At 41.7% G+C, this 13,724-nt stretch overlaps 1 protein-coding gene across 1 annotated transcript in view; it reads left to right on the top strand.

Moving 5' to 3' along the window:
- Window positions 1-13,474, top strand: part of DPYS (dihydropyrimidinase) — an 86,955-nt gene extending 73,481 nt beyond the window's left edge. Inside the window, exons 8-9 of the mRNA XM_030863075.2 lie at window positions 3,354-3,561; window positions 13,313-13,474. Coding sequence (XP_030718935.1) covers window positions 3,354-3,561; window positions 13,313-13,429 — 325 coding nt within the window. The 3' untranslated portion in view covers window positions 13,430-13,474. The remainder of the gene's footprint in view (window positions 1-3,353; window positions 3,562-13,312) is intronic.
- Window positions 13,475-13,724: the final 250 nt, after the last annotated feature.

The raw sequence follows: 13,724 nt of genomic DNA, 5'->3' as shown, positions 1-13,724 counted from the left end.
AACATGTACATGAATCTTTATAATATCTGTATTCATAATCATCAAAAACTGGAAACAACCCAAATGTCCTTCAGTAGGTGAATGGATAACACTCTATGGGGTATTCATGCGTTGGAATACTACTCAGCAATTAAAAAGGAATGGACTATTGATACACACAACAACTTGGATAAATCTCAAAATAGTTATGCCAAATGAAAGAAGTCAGCTTCAAAAGGTTACATACTCTGTGATTCCATTTACATGACATTCTTGAAAAGAGCTCAAGAGATAGAGAACAGATCAAGGATCTCCAGGAGTTACGCGTGGGGGAGGTTGCGACCACACAGGGATGGTATGAGTTTTGGGGGGCGATGGAACTGTTTGTGTCCTGAATGTTGTGAGGATAACAAATCTATCCAGGTGTCAACATTCATAGAACTAACACTAAAAATGTAAATTTTATTGTATGTTAACTTAAAAAATATGAAAAGATTCCCGTTTCATCAAAGTAGGCATAGGTCCTTTGACAAGTTATGTAACCTCTCTAAATCTCAATTTATTTACTCGTCAAGTGTAGACAATACTCTCTGCCTTGAAGAGGTGTTATAAAGGTGAAATAGAATGTCATAAAGTATCCACCTGACATACAGGAACATCTTCTTTTTCTTTTCCATGCTGATATTTCTCATTGGGAGCAGATTCTATTTCATGATTATTATTATCTGGGCTTTTCTACAGTTATTTGTGTCTTGGGGAACAGACTGGAGGGTTTCAAGCAGAAAAGTGACCTGATCTGATGTACATTTTTAAAATATGATTTGAGCATCTTTGTGGGGGGATGGTAAGGAGTGTAGGAGGGTAAGAATGGAAACATGGAGGCAAGAGGTGTTGGGGGTTGTCCAGATGAGAGATGTTGGGGGTTGTCCAGATGAGAGATGATGGTGGCGTGGACTCAGTGGGAGCCATGGAGGGGGAGAGAAATGGGCAGGTTTGGGATTTTTTTTTTTTTGGAGGTAGAACCAACAGGCTTGATGATGGTTTGAGGAGTGAGGAAAGGTGGCTGGGGGTGTCATTTACTGAGATGAGAAACTCAAGGGAGGAGCAAACTCCAGGGTGTGGGCTGGAGTCATCATGGAAAATCAAGAATTCTGTTTGGATGTGTTAAGGAGTGGAAGCCAAACAGATAATTGGGTACAGGATTCTGGAACCCAGGACCAGGTCAGCGTCGCGTCGTTCATTTCCACTGGAGGTGGCACTGTGAGTCTCCCAGCTCCGCCCCTCCAGATTAGGGTTGCAGGGGAGCTTTTAGCTGCTATTCCTTTGACCTAGCCTTGGGAGTTTTAGCAAAGCACTTTTCTTTAATCCATCCCTGAGAGCAAGCACTTGTAGAAACTTCAGATTACCCTTGGATGATCCACTGCTGCCAGATTTTCTTTTTCCTTTTCCATTTAATGTGATTTAGGGAAAGGCGAACACCCAGTATTTCCAAATATCCAGCTTAGAAGTCATTAGTCATATTGTGTAAGATTGAAAAGTATTAATAAAATGCTGAGAATGCTGATGAATATGCAGATGCATGACAAAATATGCTGAGATTATGTTCAACATATTTTGTTATTTTTATTGTCCTCAAATGTCCAGTTTTGCCACAGACAAGGGAAAGAAATTCAAGATACAATTTTCCTTTTCAAGGTATAATTTTTTCTATGTTGAATTTTTTAAAGTTTTATTTTTTTATACAGCAGGTTCTTATTAGTTATTATACATATTAGTGTATATATGTCAATCCCAATCTCCCAATTCATCCCACCACCACCACCCCTCCCACCCCCACTTTCTCCCCTTGGCGTCCACACGTTTGTTCTCTGCACCTGTGTCTCTATTTCTGCCTTGCAAACCGGTTCATCTGTACCATTTTTCTAGATTCCACATATATGCGTTAATATATGATATTTGTTTTTCTCTTTCTGACTTCACTCTGTATAACAGTCTCTAGGGTCTCTACAAATGACCCAATTTCATTCCTTTTTATGGCTGAGTAATATTCCATTGTATATATGTAACACATCTTCTTTATCGTCTGTCAGTGGGCATTTAGGCTGCTTCCATGACCTGGCTATTGTAAATAGTGCTGCAGTGAACATTGGGGTGCATGTGTCTTTTTGAATTATGGTTTTCTCTGGGTATATGCCCGGTAGTGGGATAAGCGTCATAAGAGACTACTACAAGCAACTCTATGCCAATAAAATGGACAACCTGGAAGAAATGGACAAATTCTTAGAAAGGTATAACCTTCCAAGACTGAACCAGGAAGAAATAGAAAATATGAACAGACCAATCACAAGTAATGAAATTGAAACTGATTAAAAATCTTCCAACAACCAAAAGTCCAGGACCAGATGACTTCACAGGTGAATTCTGTCAAACATTTAGAGAAGAGCTAACACCCATCCTTCTCAAACTGTTCCAAAAAATTGCAGAGGAAAGAACACTCCCAAACTCATTCTACAAGACCACCATCACCCTGATACCAAAACCAGACAAAGATACTACAAAAAAAGTAAATTACAGACCAATATCACTGATGAATATACATGTAAAAATCCTCAACAAAATACTAGCAAACAGAATCCAACAGCACCTTAAAAGGATCATACACCATGATCAAGTGGGGTTTATCCCAGGGATGCAAGGATTCTTCAATATATGCAAATCAGTCAATGTAATACACCACATTAACAAATTGAAGAATAAATACCATATGATCATCTCAATAGATGAGCAGAAAAAGCTTTCGACAAAATTCAATACCTATTTATGATAAAAAAAACTCTCCAGAAAGTGGGCATAGAGGGAACCTACTTCAACATAATAAAGGCCATATAAGTTAAATACCAATTAATGATTGCCTCTGGGAAGGGAGGGACAGGGATGGAATTTGAGGGACAGGGAGGTATTGAGGAAACCTCGACTGTGTTTGCAAAACGTTAAAATTCCGTAGAGTGGGGTATTGAGTCAGTGTGTTCATCATACTCATCTATGTTTGAAATATTTTACAAGTAATATTTTGTTCTTTAAACATATACGTAAAAATAACTTAAAATTATAAACACTAGAGACAATGCCCTTCTTCCACTCACTCCATCCTCATTAATCACCGCAAAGAGTGACCTACTGGGTTTTTCTCTCAGAAAATGTAATTACTTTGCAATAAAATGTTAATGCTGTGTTCTATTCTTAAAGTCACTTGTTCCAGTGATAAAGCTGTGGCTTAATAGAGTTGCTAAATTTTCTTCTAAGTCATTCTTTTAATATTTCATATTTGTCATATGAGCTGGTAATGATTGGGAACATCTTTGTTTTTACATCAGGACCATTTCGGCAAAAACTCATCATCAGGCTGTTAACTTCAACATCTTCGAGGGCATGGTGTGCCATGGGGTGCCCCTGGTGACTATTTCAAGAGGCAAAGTGGTGTATGAAGCTGGAGTTTTCAATGTCACAGCAGGAGACGGGAAGTTTATTCCTCGTAAACCATTTGCTGAATATATTTACAAACGGATCAAGCAGCAGGACCAGGTGAGTTGGGGCTAAGTGGGCTGTTAACACGGGCTGGATTGTCACTTGCTCCTGGATGCTGGTGATGGCGTTGTCACATACAATTGGTTAACATATTCACGGGGTGTTAGAAGAGGTTATGAACAAATACAGCTTTCAAAGAAAAAAGTCATTATTGGATGGATGCAGTTTCTTTTGAAGATTGGTGTCTATCGGGTTTCCTAATGGACCAGGTGAGGTTTTCCCAGGCAAGTGTAGGGCCCTTGTGGGCCTTTTGACAATTGCTGTTAGTCAGGGTCCTCTGAGAAGCAGCCACCCAGATGGATAAAGGTGTGAGTTTTTTAAACACCTGGGAGAGAAAATGGGTGGGAGCCCGGGAGAGGCTGGGAGAGCCCTCAGCCTGCAATTCAAGCTTGGCCCCAGTGAAGGAGAGAGGGAGAAAAACAAGTGGTGGAAACATCCTAGGCTACTATGCAGACCAAGAAAGGTTGAGCAAGGCCTGCAAGCAGCCCTTGAGCCGTCTCCTGCATCTAGCCACGTGGCGTGCTGTCATTGGCTGAGAACGGCAGTGGGAGGCATGTCCTCCGACGAACGAAAGGATGGAGTTCAAACTCAACTACTGTCCCTTGAAACATCAAGCTCCCTGTAGCTGAAGGTCTGCAAGGTGTATTCTAATGACCACCAGAGCAATGGCGGAGTTTGAGGTCAAGGTAAATATGAATTCTACCTTGGCTTCCCTTTTCCTAGCTGTGTGGCCAAGAGTAAGTGTCTCTATCATCCTTGGTCTGTTTCCTCATCTGGAAAATGACAACAGTGTTTTCTCCCCAACAGATTGCAAGAGTCAAATGAGATTTTAAAACATAAGGCACTAGTAGGAGGTCAATAAACATCAGTTCAGTCTCTTTGCTTTCCCCCTTTGATGACCGAATTTATAATAGAGGCCTCCAAGTCTTTGTTATAATCCAGCTGTTAAAAAAGAGGTGTTTGTCCTTTTAATATGTCTTGGATTTTCCAATGTTTGTTTAGCTCATGCAGTGTTTTAAACAGTTTTAAAAATTCACTTCACTACACACGGTAATATATCAGAATTTTCAGACTAAAACCATCTAAATTGCTGGGTTTGGAGTGAGGCGGGGCACCGTGTACCCCCAATCCCACATGGTAAGAGCAGGCTGGAGCTGGATGGCCAAGCCCCACAGAGGCAGCCTTTCTGATTTTCACCTACAGGCTTCACTCATTAATGTTCCCAACTTGGCCATGTAGCCCTTAGAATTTGTAACCCTTGGGTTAGTTCTAAGGCTTCTGTGTCTTCTTTCCATTTTAAAATATACTTCTCTTTTTCCAAAGTTCTCTGGCTGTTTTCCGATTCATTTCGTTTGGGTCTTGTAGTTTCTTTGATTTCTCCTCTAAAGTCTTGTGAAAATTTTTTGCTTGTGGATTCTCAGAGTTTGTTAGATAAGATTCATCCTTTTTTTTTTTTTTAACCACTTCCTAAAGCTTTGATTAAGTAAACAAGTGCTCTAGAATGCTTTAAATTCTCAGGATGCTACAATTCTTTTTTTTTTTTTTAAGATCTTTATTGGGGTTTAATTGCTTTACAATGGTGTGTTAGTTTCTGCTTTATAACAAAGTGAATCAGTTATACATATACATATGTTCCCATATCTCTTCCCTCTTGCGTCTCCCTCCCTCCCACCCTCCCTATCCCACCCCTCCAGGCAGCCACAAAGCACCGAGCTGATCTCCCTGTGCTATGCAGCTGCTTCCCACTGGCTATCTACCTTACATTTGGTAGTGTATATATGTCCATGCCTCTCTCTCGCTTTGTCACAGCTCACCCTTCCCCCTCCCCATATCCTCAAGTCCGTTCTCCAGTAGGTCTGTGTCTTTATTCCTGTCTTACCCCTAGGTTCTTCATGACATTTCTTTATATACTGTATTTCAGTCAAAATATTTAAGGTTGCAATTTATTTTGCTGGGAGTTAATTTGTAAATATTGACACTGACAGGTGACAGGTAGGTAGAGACTATAAGGTTTCCATGTATTTCTAAACATCACATGGTAAATAACAGCAATGCTAACATTTACTGAGCTTTTACTGAAGGCAAGGCACAATGCTAGGGGCTCTGTCACTGTAACAACCCTGTGAGCGAGGGAGTATTATTTTCCCCACTTTATTTATTTATTTACTTTTGGCTGCATTGGGTCTTCGTTGCTGCGCATGTGGGATCTTCCCAGACCAGGGCTCGAACCCGTGTTCCCTACATTGGCAGGTGGATTCTTAACCACTGCGCCACCAGGGAAGCCCCCCCACTTTAAATATTAGGAAACTGAAGCTTCAGGAAATTAAGAAACTTGGTCATGTCACACAGCTAGTATATGGCAGGACCAAAACATAAACTCCGGTTATCTGACTACAAAAGCTGTATACTTAAGCAATAAACCATATAACGTAAACCATAAAGATTGAGTTAAATGAGTTAATGGGAGATAAATTATTCTAGGTTTGGGGAAAAAATCTAAGTGAGAGGCCTTGATGGCAGCTAGTTCATTCATGACACTTGTAGAATCCAAGGGATGAACAGATAAACAGATAAGTGTTGACTTAGAAGAGATAGTACTGACAGCACTTGGTGATGGATCCTGTGACGCTTGAAGTGGATCCAGGACGAGCCTGCTCCTGGCTGTCAGTACCAGTTGCCCACCAGCAGGGACACTAGACTAACTGGGAACCCCTGACAGACTGTATTTAAAGGACTGACTTTGCCTAAGTCTTCCTCTTGTAGGGAAAACATGCCGAGATCACTGAATGATTGGCTTCATCAGTTCTCCTTTTCAAATCGTTGTTGGGTATTTTATTGGCAAAATTAATGCTAACATCATTTTTTAGTTCACTCTCAATTTTGTGAGTTATTTTAGTTTCTCAATATTTTCTTCTGATACCAACTTTTTAGGTATTCTAGTGCATTATTGTTTTTACAATAGCAGTAAGTAATAGTTGTATTACAATATATTGTTCTGAGCACTTACTATCTGCCAGGCAGTGTATTTGGTGTAATTTATATTTATTATTTTACCTAACCTGCACAACAAGCCATGTGGGAGATATTATCATCCCCATTTTACAGAATAGAAAACTGACTCTCAGCAAGATTAAGTAACTTTCCCTGGGCTGAGCAGTAAGTAAACGTAAGAGCCAGGGTGTGTGATAAGGCCTTTCTGATTCCCGCTGTACATGAGACCTCTGTAGAGCAAGAAAACAGAAGAAAATGATTGTGAAACTCAAATCATGGGGAATGCATTATTTTAAAAAGTGTTGATGTGGAAAAAGTATCAAAAAAAATGAATAAAATGAGGTTTGGGGACTGTGTGGAGATGTTTCAGACCTTTTTTCTCTCCATCAGGCAAAGATAATTTTATAGAAGAAAAATATTACGTTAAAGTTAAGAAAAAGAGTTGTTAGGAATCCTAGATTTTAAATTCGCATGAGGTAATTAGAGCTCTTACTTTGGTTTTCATTTGAAACATTCAGATTTCTTTGTAAGTGAGGATAAGAGTTTGAAGGCAAGCAGGAAAGGCCCATACCATTTCTCCTGCTATCCTGTTATCCTTCCCAAGAAAATAATCACTTACCACTCTGGACTCCAAAGCACAGATTGTAGAGACACGCCAGTGTTTGTCAGTCCCAGAACTCAGCTGGTCTCCTGGCTAGAACGTTAGTTCTTCGAGGAACTTATTTTTTATTCCCAGTACTTCCTATGTAGTAGGCGTTTGATAAATAAACAAATTGCAAATGGAAGGAGCAAAGACTGTAGTTTCAGAGGTCATAGAAAGGACTGGAAATAAATTTACACAGAAGATTGCCTCTTGCCTCGTCCCAAACAGTGGGGTTGTCTGTGAACTTGATTCTTATCCACGATTTTATTACTTAGTGAAACTTGGCATCATGCTGTGCAGCTATCACTGTTAACGGATATTGTGAGGAATTTCGAAGGAGAGAAATGACATTTTAATGCAATTTGACAGCTTCAGGGAATTGTTACTTTATTTTAATATTTAAACAGGGGATCATTAAGGGGAAAAATTTAAATCAGAAGATGAAACATCAAAATTTATTTGATATGTGTTACATAATAAAATACATATTTCAATTCAATATAAAAAGTCACTTAAGGAAGCGTGTTGGGGGATTTAGGAAAGAAAAATATAAGAGGAAGGAAAAACAGTACATGGTCCCTTGGTATCCATAGGGTTAGGTGCTCAGTATCTGCAGATACCAAAATCCACAGCTGCTCAAGTCCCTTATACCGTTGGCCCTCTCTATCCGTGTATTCACCCAACTGTGCACACGGAGGGCCACTGTAACAGCAGCTTGGGTGTTCAGGTACATTTTGAAAGAAGAAAATCAACTTACCTACTGTTCCTTCTTTACCAAAAACAACAAAAACAAAACCTTTTTAAACTCAAATGGTTTATTATTCCTAGAATTTTTGTGTGTTTAGAGTATTATAATTTTTACCAAAATTTGGAAGCATAGACATTCTTCAAGTAATCCCTTTTTCTCTTTTTTCAGTAATAAGCAACCCAATCTATTTTGGAAAATTAGGGTCACATTGCATCTTCTAGAGAAGCAGGAATAGCTTCATGGAGTAAGGCATGGTTTCAGAATACTGCACCAAAGCTTTTAAACTGGCTTGTGCCTTTGCAGCCATAAGCGTAATTTGCCTTTTAGATAAGATAAAATTAAATGGATGGCTGATCTAGTCCTTGAAATGGGTGTTTTCCATTTCCGAAATAACAGTTTATCAATGTCTTTCTCAATGTGGTGGCCCAGAGAAAATACTTTCATATCACCAGCTGCCACGTAATTCTGATTTCCTCGGATTGCTTGCTAGTAATTGCAAAAGGCCGTGCATATGTTGGAGCCAGCTCATTTTGGCTGTGAGAGACCCTTGTATGTATCCCTTCCCGACTCCTCATTCAGTGATGTAGGTAGCTTGAAATCAGCCATGGTGAGAGCATTTACACAACAGAAATAGGCAAGTGCTATAAATCAGGGCTTTAGGAGTGATGAGAAAAGGGGAAGGTGGGTTGTCAACACTTACCAGTACATCACTGTATACAGGGACTTTGTAAGTACTCTCTTTCCATGTTTTATCTAACCATTCAGTGTTCATCCAGTAAATACTTATTGATGACCAAATTATGTGCTCACATTGTTCTTGAGAAATAGCTCGCAGGGTATTTTGAGGATTAAATGGAAACATTTGGTGGATTGTAAAACATCAAAATGCAAATTTTCATTGTTATAGATCACCTCTGTTGAATCTAGTGATTCATAGTCCCCTGGAGAGCTCAGTCCTGTGAGGACCTCTAAGAACCTTGAAGTTCACCAGGTACTGAATGCCTACCTGTAAATTCACCAGCCAGGCATGGATTTCATTCTCAGGGAGTCGCTGCTCATTTGGACTGTTTGGTGTTACGTCAGTGTCTGCTGTTTGGTATTTGGAAGTTCTGTTGTCTTTATCGCTATTTTAGTATCTTAGCCTCCATGATCAACATTGTATTAGTAACTTCTTGAGGTTCAGGATTCTTGTCTATGGGCTTAAAAATCTCAGAAAAATCTAGCATCCTAGCATTTTACTCTCTGCAGACAATACAGGTAAATTTTCTATCAATTTTAAGCTTCCTCTTTTCCCTGATCAGCTAACCAAAAACATTTCTGCAATCATGCGGGTATAGTGATTGCAATTAATATTTAGTCATAGCACTTCACATTGTGATATAATTCCCATTTTTGTCTATGAACTCACCACAGTGACAATCATCATTAAATACTATGAACTCAAATTGAACTCCCATCTACCTAAGTAGACCACCAGCACGCTGCTGGGTGAGGTACCATCCACGTTTCCCGTATTACTTAGGATAGCCCCTCACAGTGTTTTACCCTCAAACCTTTCTATTTGATTGTAAACCCATCAAGATGGGAAGAACTGCTGGTGGGGTGTGATCATCTAATTTTGGCCAGCCTGTACTGGGGGAAAAAAATGTCACCACCCAGATCAGTCTTCCGAAGGTGTGCGCTCAGGATCCTAGTCTCTTTTAGGTGCTCCTTAAAAAAGCTTTCAAGTGATCTTAGATAATGCTACCCTCAGGTGATTCTGTTGCCCAATATCATCTAAAAAGTTCTAAAAAGTCCTACAGTCAAGAAATCTTTCATTTAACAAATGTTTGTTAAGCACCAGATACAATTCCATATTCCAGGTGCCGGGGGTACAGGTGTAACTAAGACAGCAGTCCCTGGGCTCAAAGAGTTTTAATCCTACTTCTCTTTCAACTATAGTTTGTGGTGCTTAAGTTCTAGTTCTGTTTGAGATGCTAATTACACCTCCCTGTGAAGAGGTCAGTTAGCCACTTGGATAAAGGAGTCCAGAAATTGAGAGGCATTGGGGCTGGACATAAAATTTAAGAATCCTGGCATCTACATTTATTTAAAAACACAAGTCTGAGGCCACCAGAGAGACTGTAGACAGAGAAGAGAGGGGACTTGAGAAAGAGCTCTGGGGCTGCCAACCTTCAGAGGCTGAGGGGAGGAGCCAGCAAAGGAGCCTGAGAAAGCTGACCAGTGAGATCAGACGAAAACTAGAACACGAAGAAGAGAAGAGACCTGCTTACTTTGTTCAACCCAGAACCCTCTGATACTTCATCCTGGTCTTTCTGTGAGCTTTATGCTGCATTAATGTCCTCTAAGAAATAGGTATGCAGGGACTTCCCTGGTGGCGCAGTGGTTAGGAATCCACCTGCCAATGCAGGGGACATGGCTTCGAGCCCTGGTCCGGGAAGATCCCACATGCTGCGGAGCAACTAAGCCCATGCGCCACAACTGCTGAGCCTGCACTCTAGAGCCCACGAGCCACAACTACTGAAGCCCACGTGCCACAACTACTGAAGCCTGCGCACCTAGAGCCCGTGCTCCTCCATAAGAGAAGCCACCGCAATGAGAAGCCAGCGCACCAAAACGAAGAACAGCCCCCACTCGCCGCAGCTAGAGAAGCCCGCACGCAGCAACGAAGACCCAACGTAGCCAAAAATAAATAAATAAGTAAAAAAAAAAAAAAAAAAGAAATAGGTATGCATTTAGTTGGGAGACTCAGGATGGTGTCCCTGTCATCACTGTACTCATCCTGGATACCTGGGAGAGAAGCCCACTTTGGACCCAACCACTAGGGTAACCTCTGAGCATTATGCACTGGTTGTACCAGATGCTGATGCCCATGTCAGGGCTGGGCACGTCACACTTGAGATGCAGATTTTCCATTTGCCACTAGAGAGAAGCCACGTGACTACTTTTCCTGAGAGCTGCAGCGTAAGTCTGCTTAGAAAACATGTGCAGCCGAACTCTGGAATAATGCAGGGAAGGCTTAACATTCTGCGGAACAAGTGCCATCACCTTTCCATTTCGTCACAGTGAACATCTATTGAGGTTCTAAAATGTATATAGAGTACAGTGCCAGGGGCAATAGACAGTACAAAGATGGACAAGACCTGGGTCTAGCGTTAAAGAACTTACGTAACCACATCTAAGGCTAAGAAAATATTAAAAGGTTGAAAGTACTGCAAGGCTTGAGACCAGAACTTAAATTGTCTTTGATTCCTGTCAACTTGTCTATAAAGGGGAAGACTGTGAAGTGTGGGGCAGCAGAAGCCTCCCCAGAGAGGGCCAGTCTGTCTGAGGTTGCGGTGTGGGCAGGAGTGGTTGACAGCCCATAGCCATCCTGGCGGGAAATCGGTCCCTGCCTGTCTCGAGCCTCAGCAGCAGATGAAGAGGAAGGCTGTGTGCACGTGAGACCTGGCCAGTCAGGTCAGAGACATTTGATGGGCAGTGTGACCAGAGTGACCAGCCAGGCTAAGAGGGGCCTCGTGGCACTGCTAGTACAGTGACTGAGCGGCCGCAAGGGGATTCTTAGACAAAGTGCAAAGTGCAGATATTTATTCAGGATATAATATTCCTGAATATTTCCTGAAGTGCAACCTGGGGAGCAGATCAGTGGTAAAGCAGAACAAGAGAGGATGAGGGAAACTGAGCTCTGGCCAGGATAAGTGACACAAAGAGGAGAGGAGCTCAACTAGGGATCTCCTTCCCACCAACATCCTTCCCTTTACACGCTCAGAAGTGTCCAGTTTGGATGATGAATTATATGGTCACCGTAGGTTTAAGTACATATATATAGTTGGGCTTGAAAAGTAAACCAGGAGAAGAAAAAACATGGAGACTAAAGACCTGAAATGGGGCATGTGGTCAGAGAGTGGGGTATTAAATTAATTTAAAGTTTCAGGTGTGGATTGGCTCCAGGTAACTACAATGTCCAGGGACTGGGTGGCAGCCACCCCATGTCGGTGTTCAAGGTGATGGCAGGATCCAGGGTCAAGGAAAGGACTGAGTCGATAGCGGGCCAAGATGCAAGTCCAGCAAAGCATCCAACCAGACACAGAAAGTGGACAGAGGCTTGGACTTGTGCACAGAGGGCAGGGGTCTTCCTAGTCACTAAGTGATCAGTGTGCTTCAAATTCCACTGTAGGGACACGGTCTCTGTCTTGTTCTCTGCTTTATCCTCTGCAAAATATCTGGGGCTTGTGTGTGCTCAGTAAATATCTACTGGATGAAGGAAGGAAATGCTTTGTATCTGGGAAATCTCATGTGCCTGTGAGGTAGGTTTTATTCCTTGCATTTCATACATGAGTGAGTAGGCTCAGAGGAGGTTATTAACTTGCCAGTTTCCTACAGCCAGTAAATGGCAAAGCTAGAATTCAGACTCAGACCTACCTTTCTCCAAAGCCCACACGGTTGATCACTACAATACATTAGTTTTGGTGGTCAAAATAAGACATGTACACAAACGTACACACACACATATTTATTTTTTAAGAGCTTTTATATGCTAGGCGTTATTCTAAATGCTTTACATATATTTAATCCTCACAACCCCCCTACAAATTAGGAGCTATTACGATCCCCAGTTTACAGCTGAAGCACAGTTTTAAGTAACATGCCCAGGCAAGCTGGTTCCAGAGCCCATGCCCTTAATCACTGTGGTTTACAATTACTTGACTTGCCAGTGAATTTGTGTCCACATTGACAAACAGTAGGATTTAGTTCTTATGAATCCCTTTGTTTAGAAAGTCCTGATTTCGAAAGTCTGCTCAAGCACTGAATTAACTCTAGCTGAATCCAGGGTTCTGCTAGACAGTTGGCCACCAAAGGGGTATAGTCCCAGATGGGAGATTCTGTGGAAGGCTTGTTACAAGCGGGGACTATCAGGAAAATGAGGAAACACACACACAGACTGCTAGAATCTGAAGCAAAAAGCTGAAAGTCTTAGGAGACGTACAACAAAACACTCTGGGAATATAGACATCTAGAATTGAAACTACAAGAAGAGGTAGAATGTTGGAAAAGCCTGGAGGTGGTTCTAGAACAGAATGTGTGAGGATATGGCAGAGGCCCCAGTGAAAGTTGCGGTGGAAGGAATGACTGTTAGGAAGTGTTCCCTCGGCCTTTGTCTGATGCAGATCAACCCCAGTGAAAGAGTGGGGCAATGCGGGTACTCGAGGTCGCCGGGAATTTCTGTGAAAGGGCAGGGCGTGGGAGGCACGTGATAAATTCACAAGGTTCATTTTTGGTCTCACAGTTCACTTAGGGAGCAGAACTTAGCTTTGAATTCAAGAAGTCAACAAGCCACAAGAGAAAAATGAAATGTTCTGTTTCAGACTTGCACGCCTACCCCCGTGGAGCGTGAACCCTATAAGGGAGAAGTCATCACACTGAAATCCAGAGGGACAAAAGAAGACGCCACACATGGGACCAGGAAACAGGCCCACTCCTGAATCAGGTGCTGTCAGTAAGGGATAGTGGGCAGAGAAAGTTTCCCTCCCTGACAGCATATGAAATTAGCATTATCTCTTTCTTCCTTAGTGTTTAAAGAGTCCACGGTCAAGGTCAAAGACTTCAAAGTGACCTAAGACTCAAGGACAGTTCAGCCAAAGGGCAGGCTAATAAAAGACCTCTTGACGCAGAACACTTGGATGAGGCCTCCAGGTTGAAGAAGGCCTTGGGCTAGCTGGAGGTTTATTCTCTGAGACGTTAGGAAACATTGCACAGAGGCCTAGAGAATCAAATATG

The sequence above is a fragment of the Globicephala melas genome, chromosome 17 (assembly GCF_963455315.2).
Source record: "Globicephala melas chromosome 17, mGloMel1.2, whole genome shotgun sequence".
Taxonomy (NCBI): Eukaryota; Metazoa; Chordata; class Mammalia; order Artiodactyla; family Delphinidae; genus Globicephala; species Globicephala melas.
Note: the sequence above shows the minus strand (reverse complement) of the source record. Positions and strands in the feature narration are given on the sequence as shown.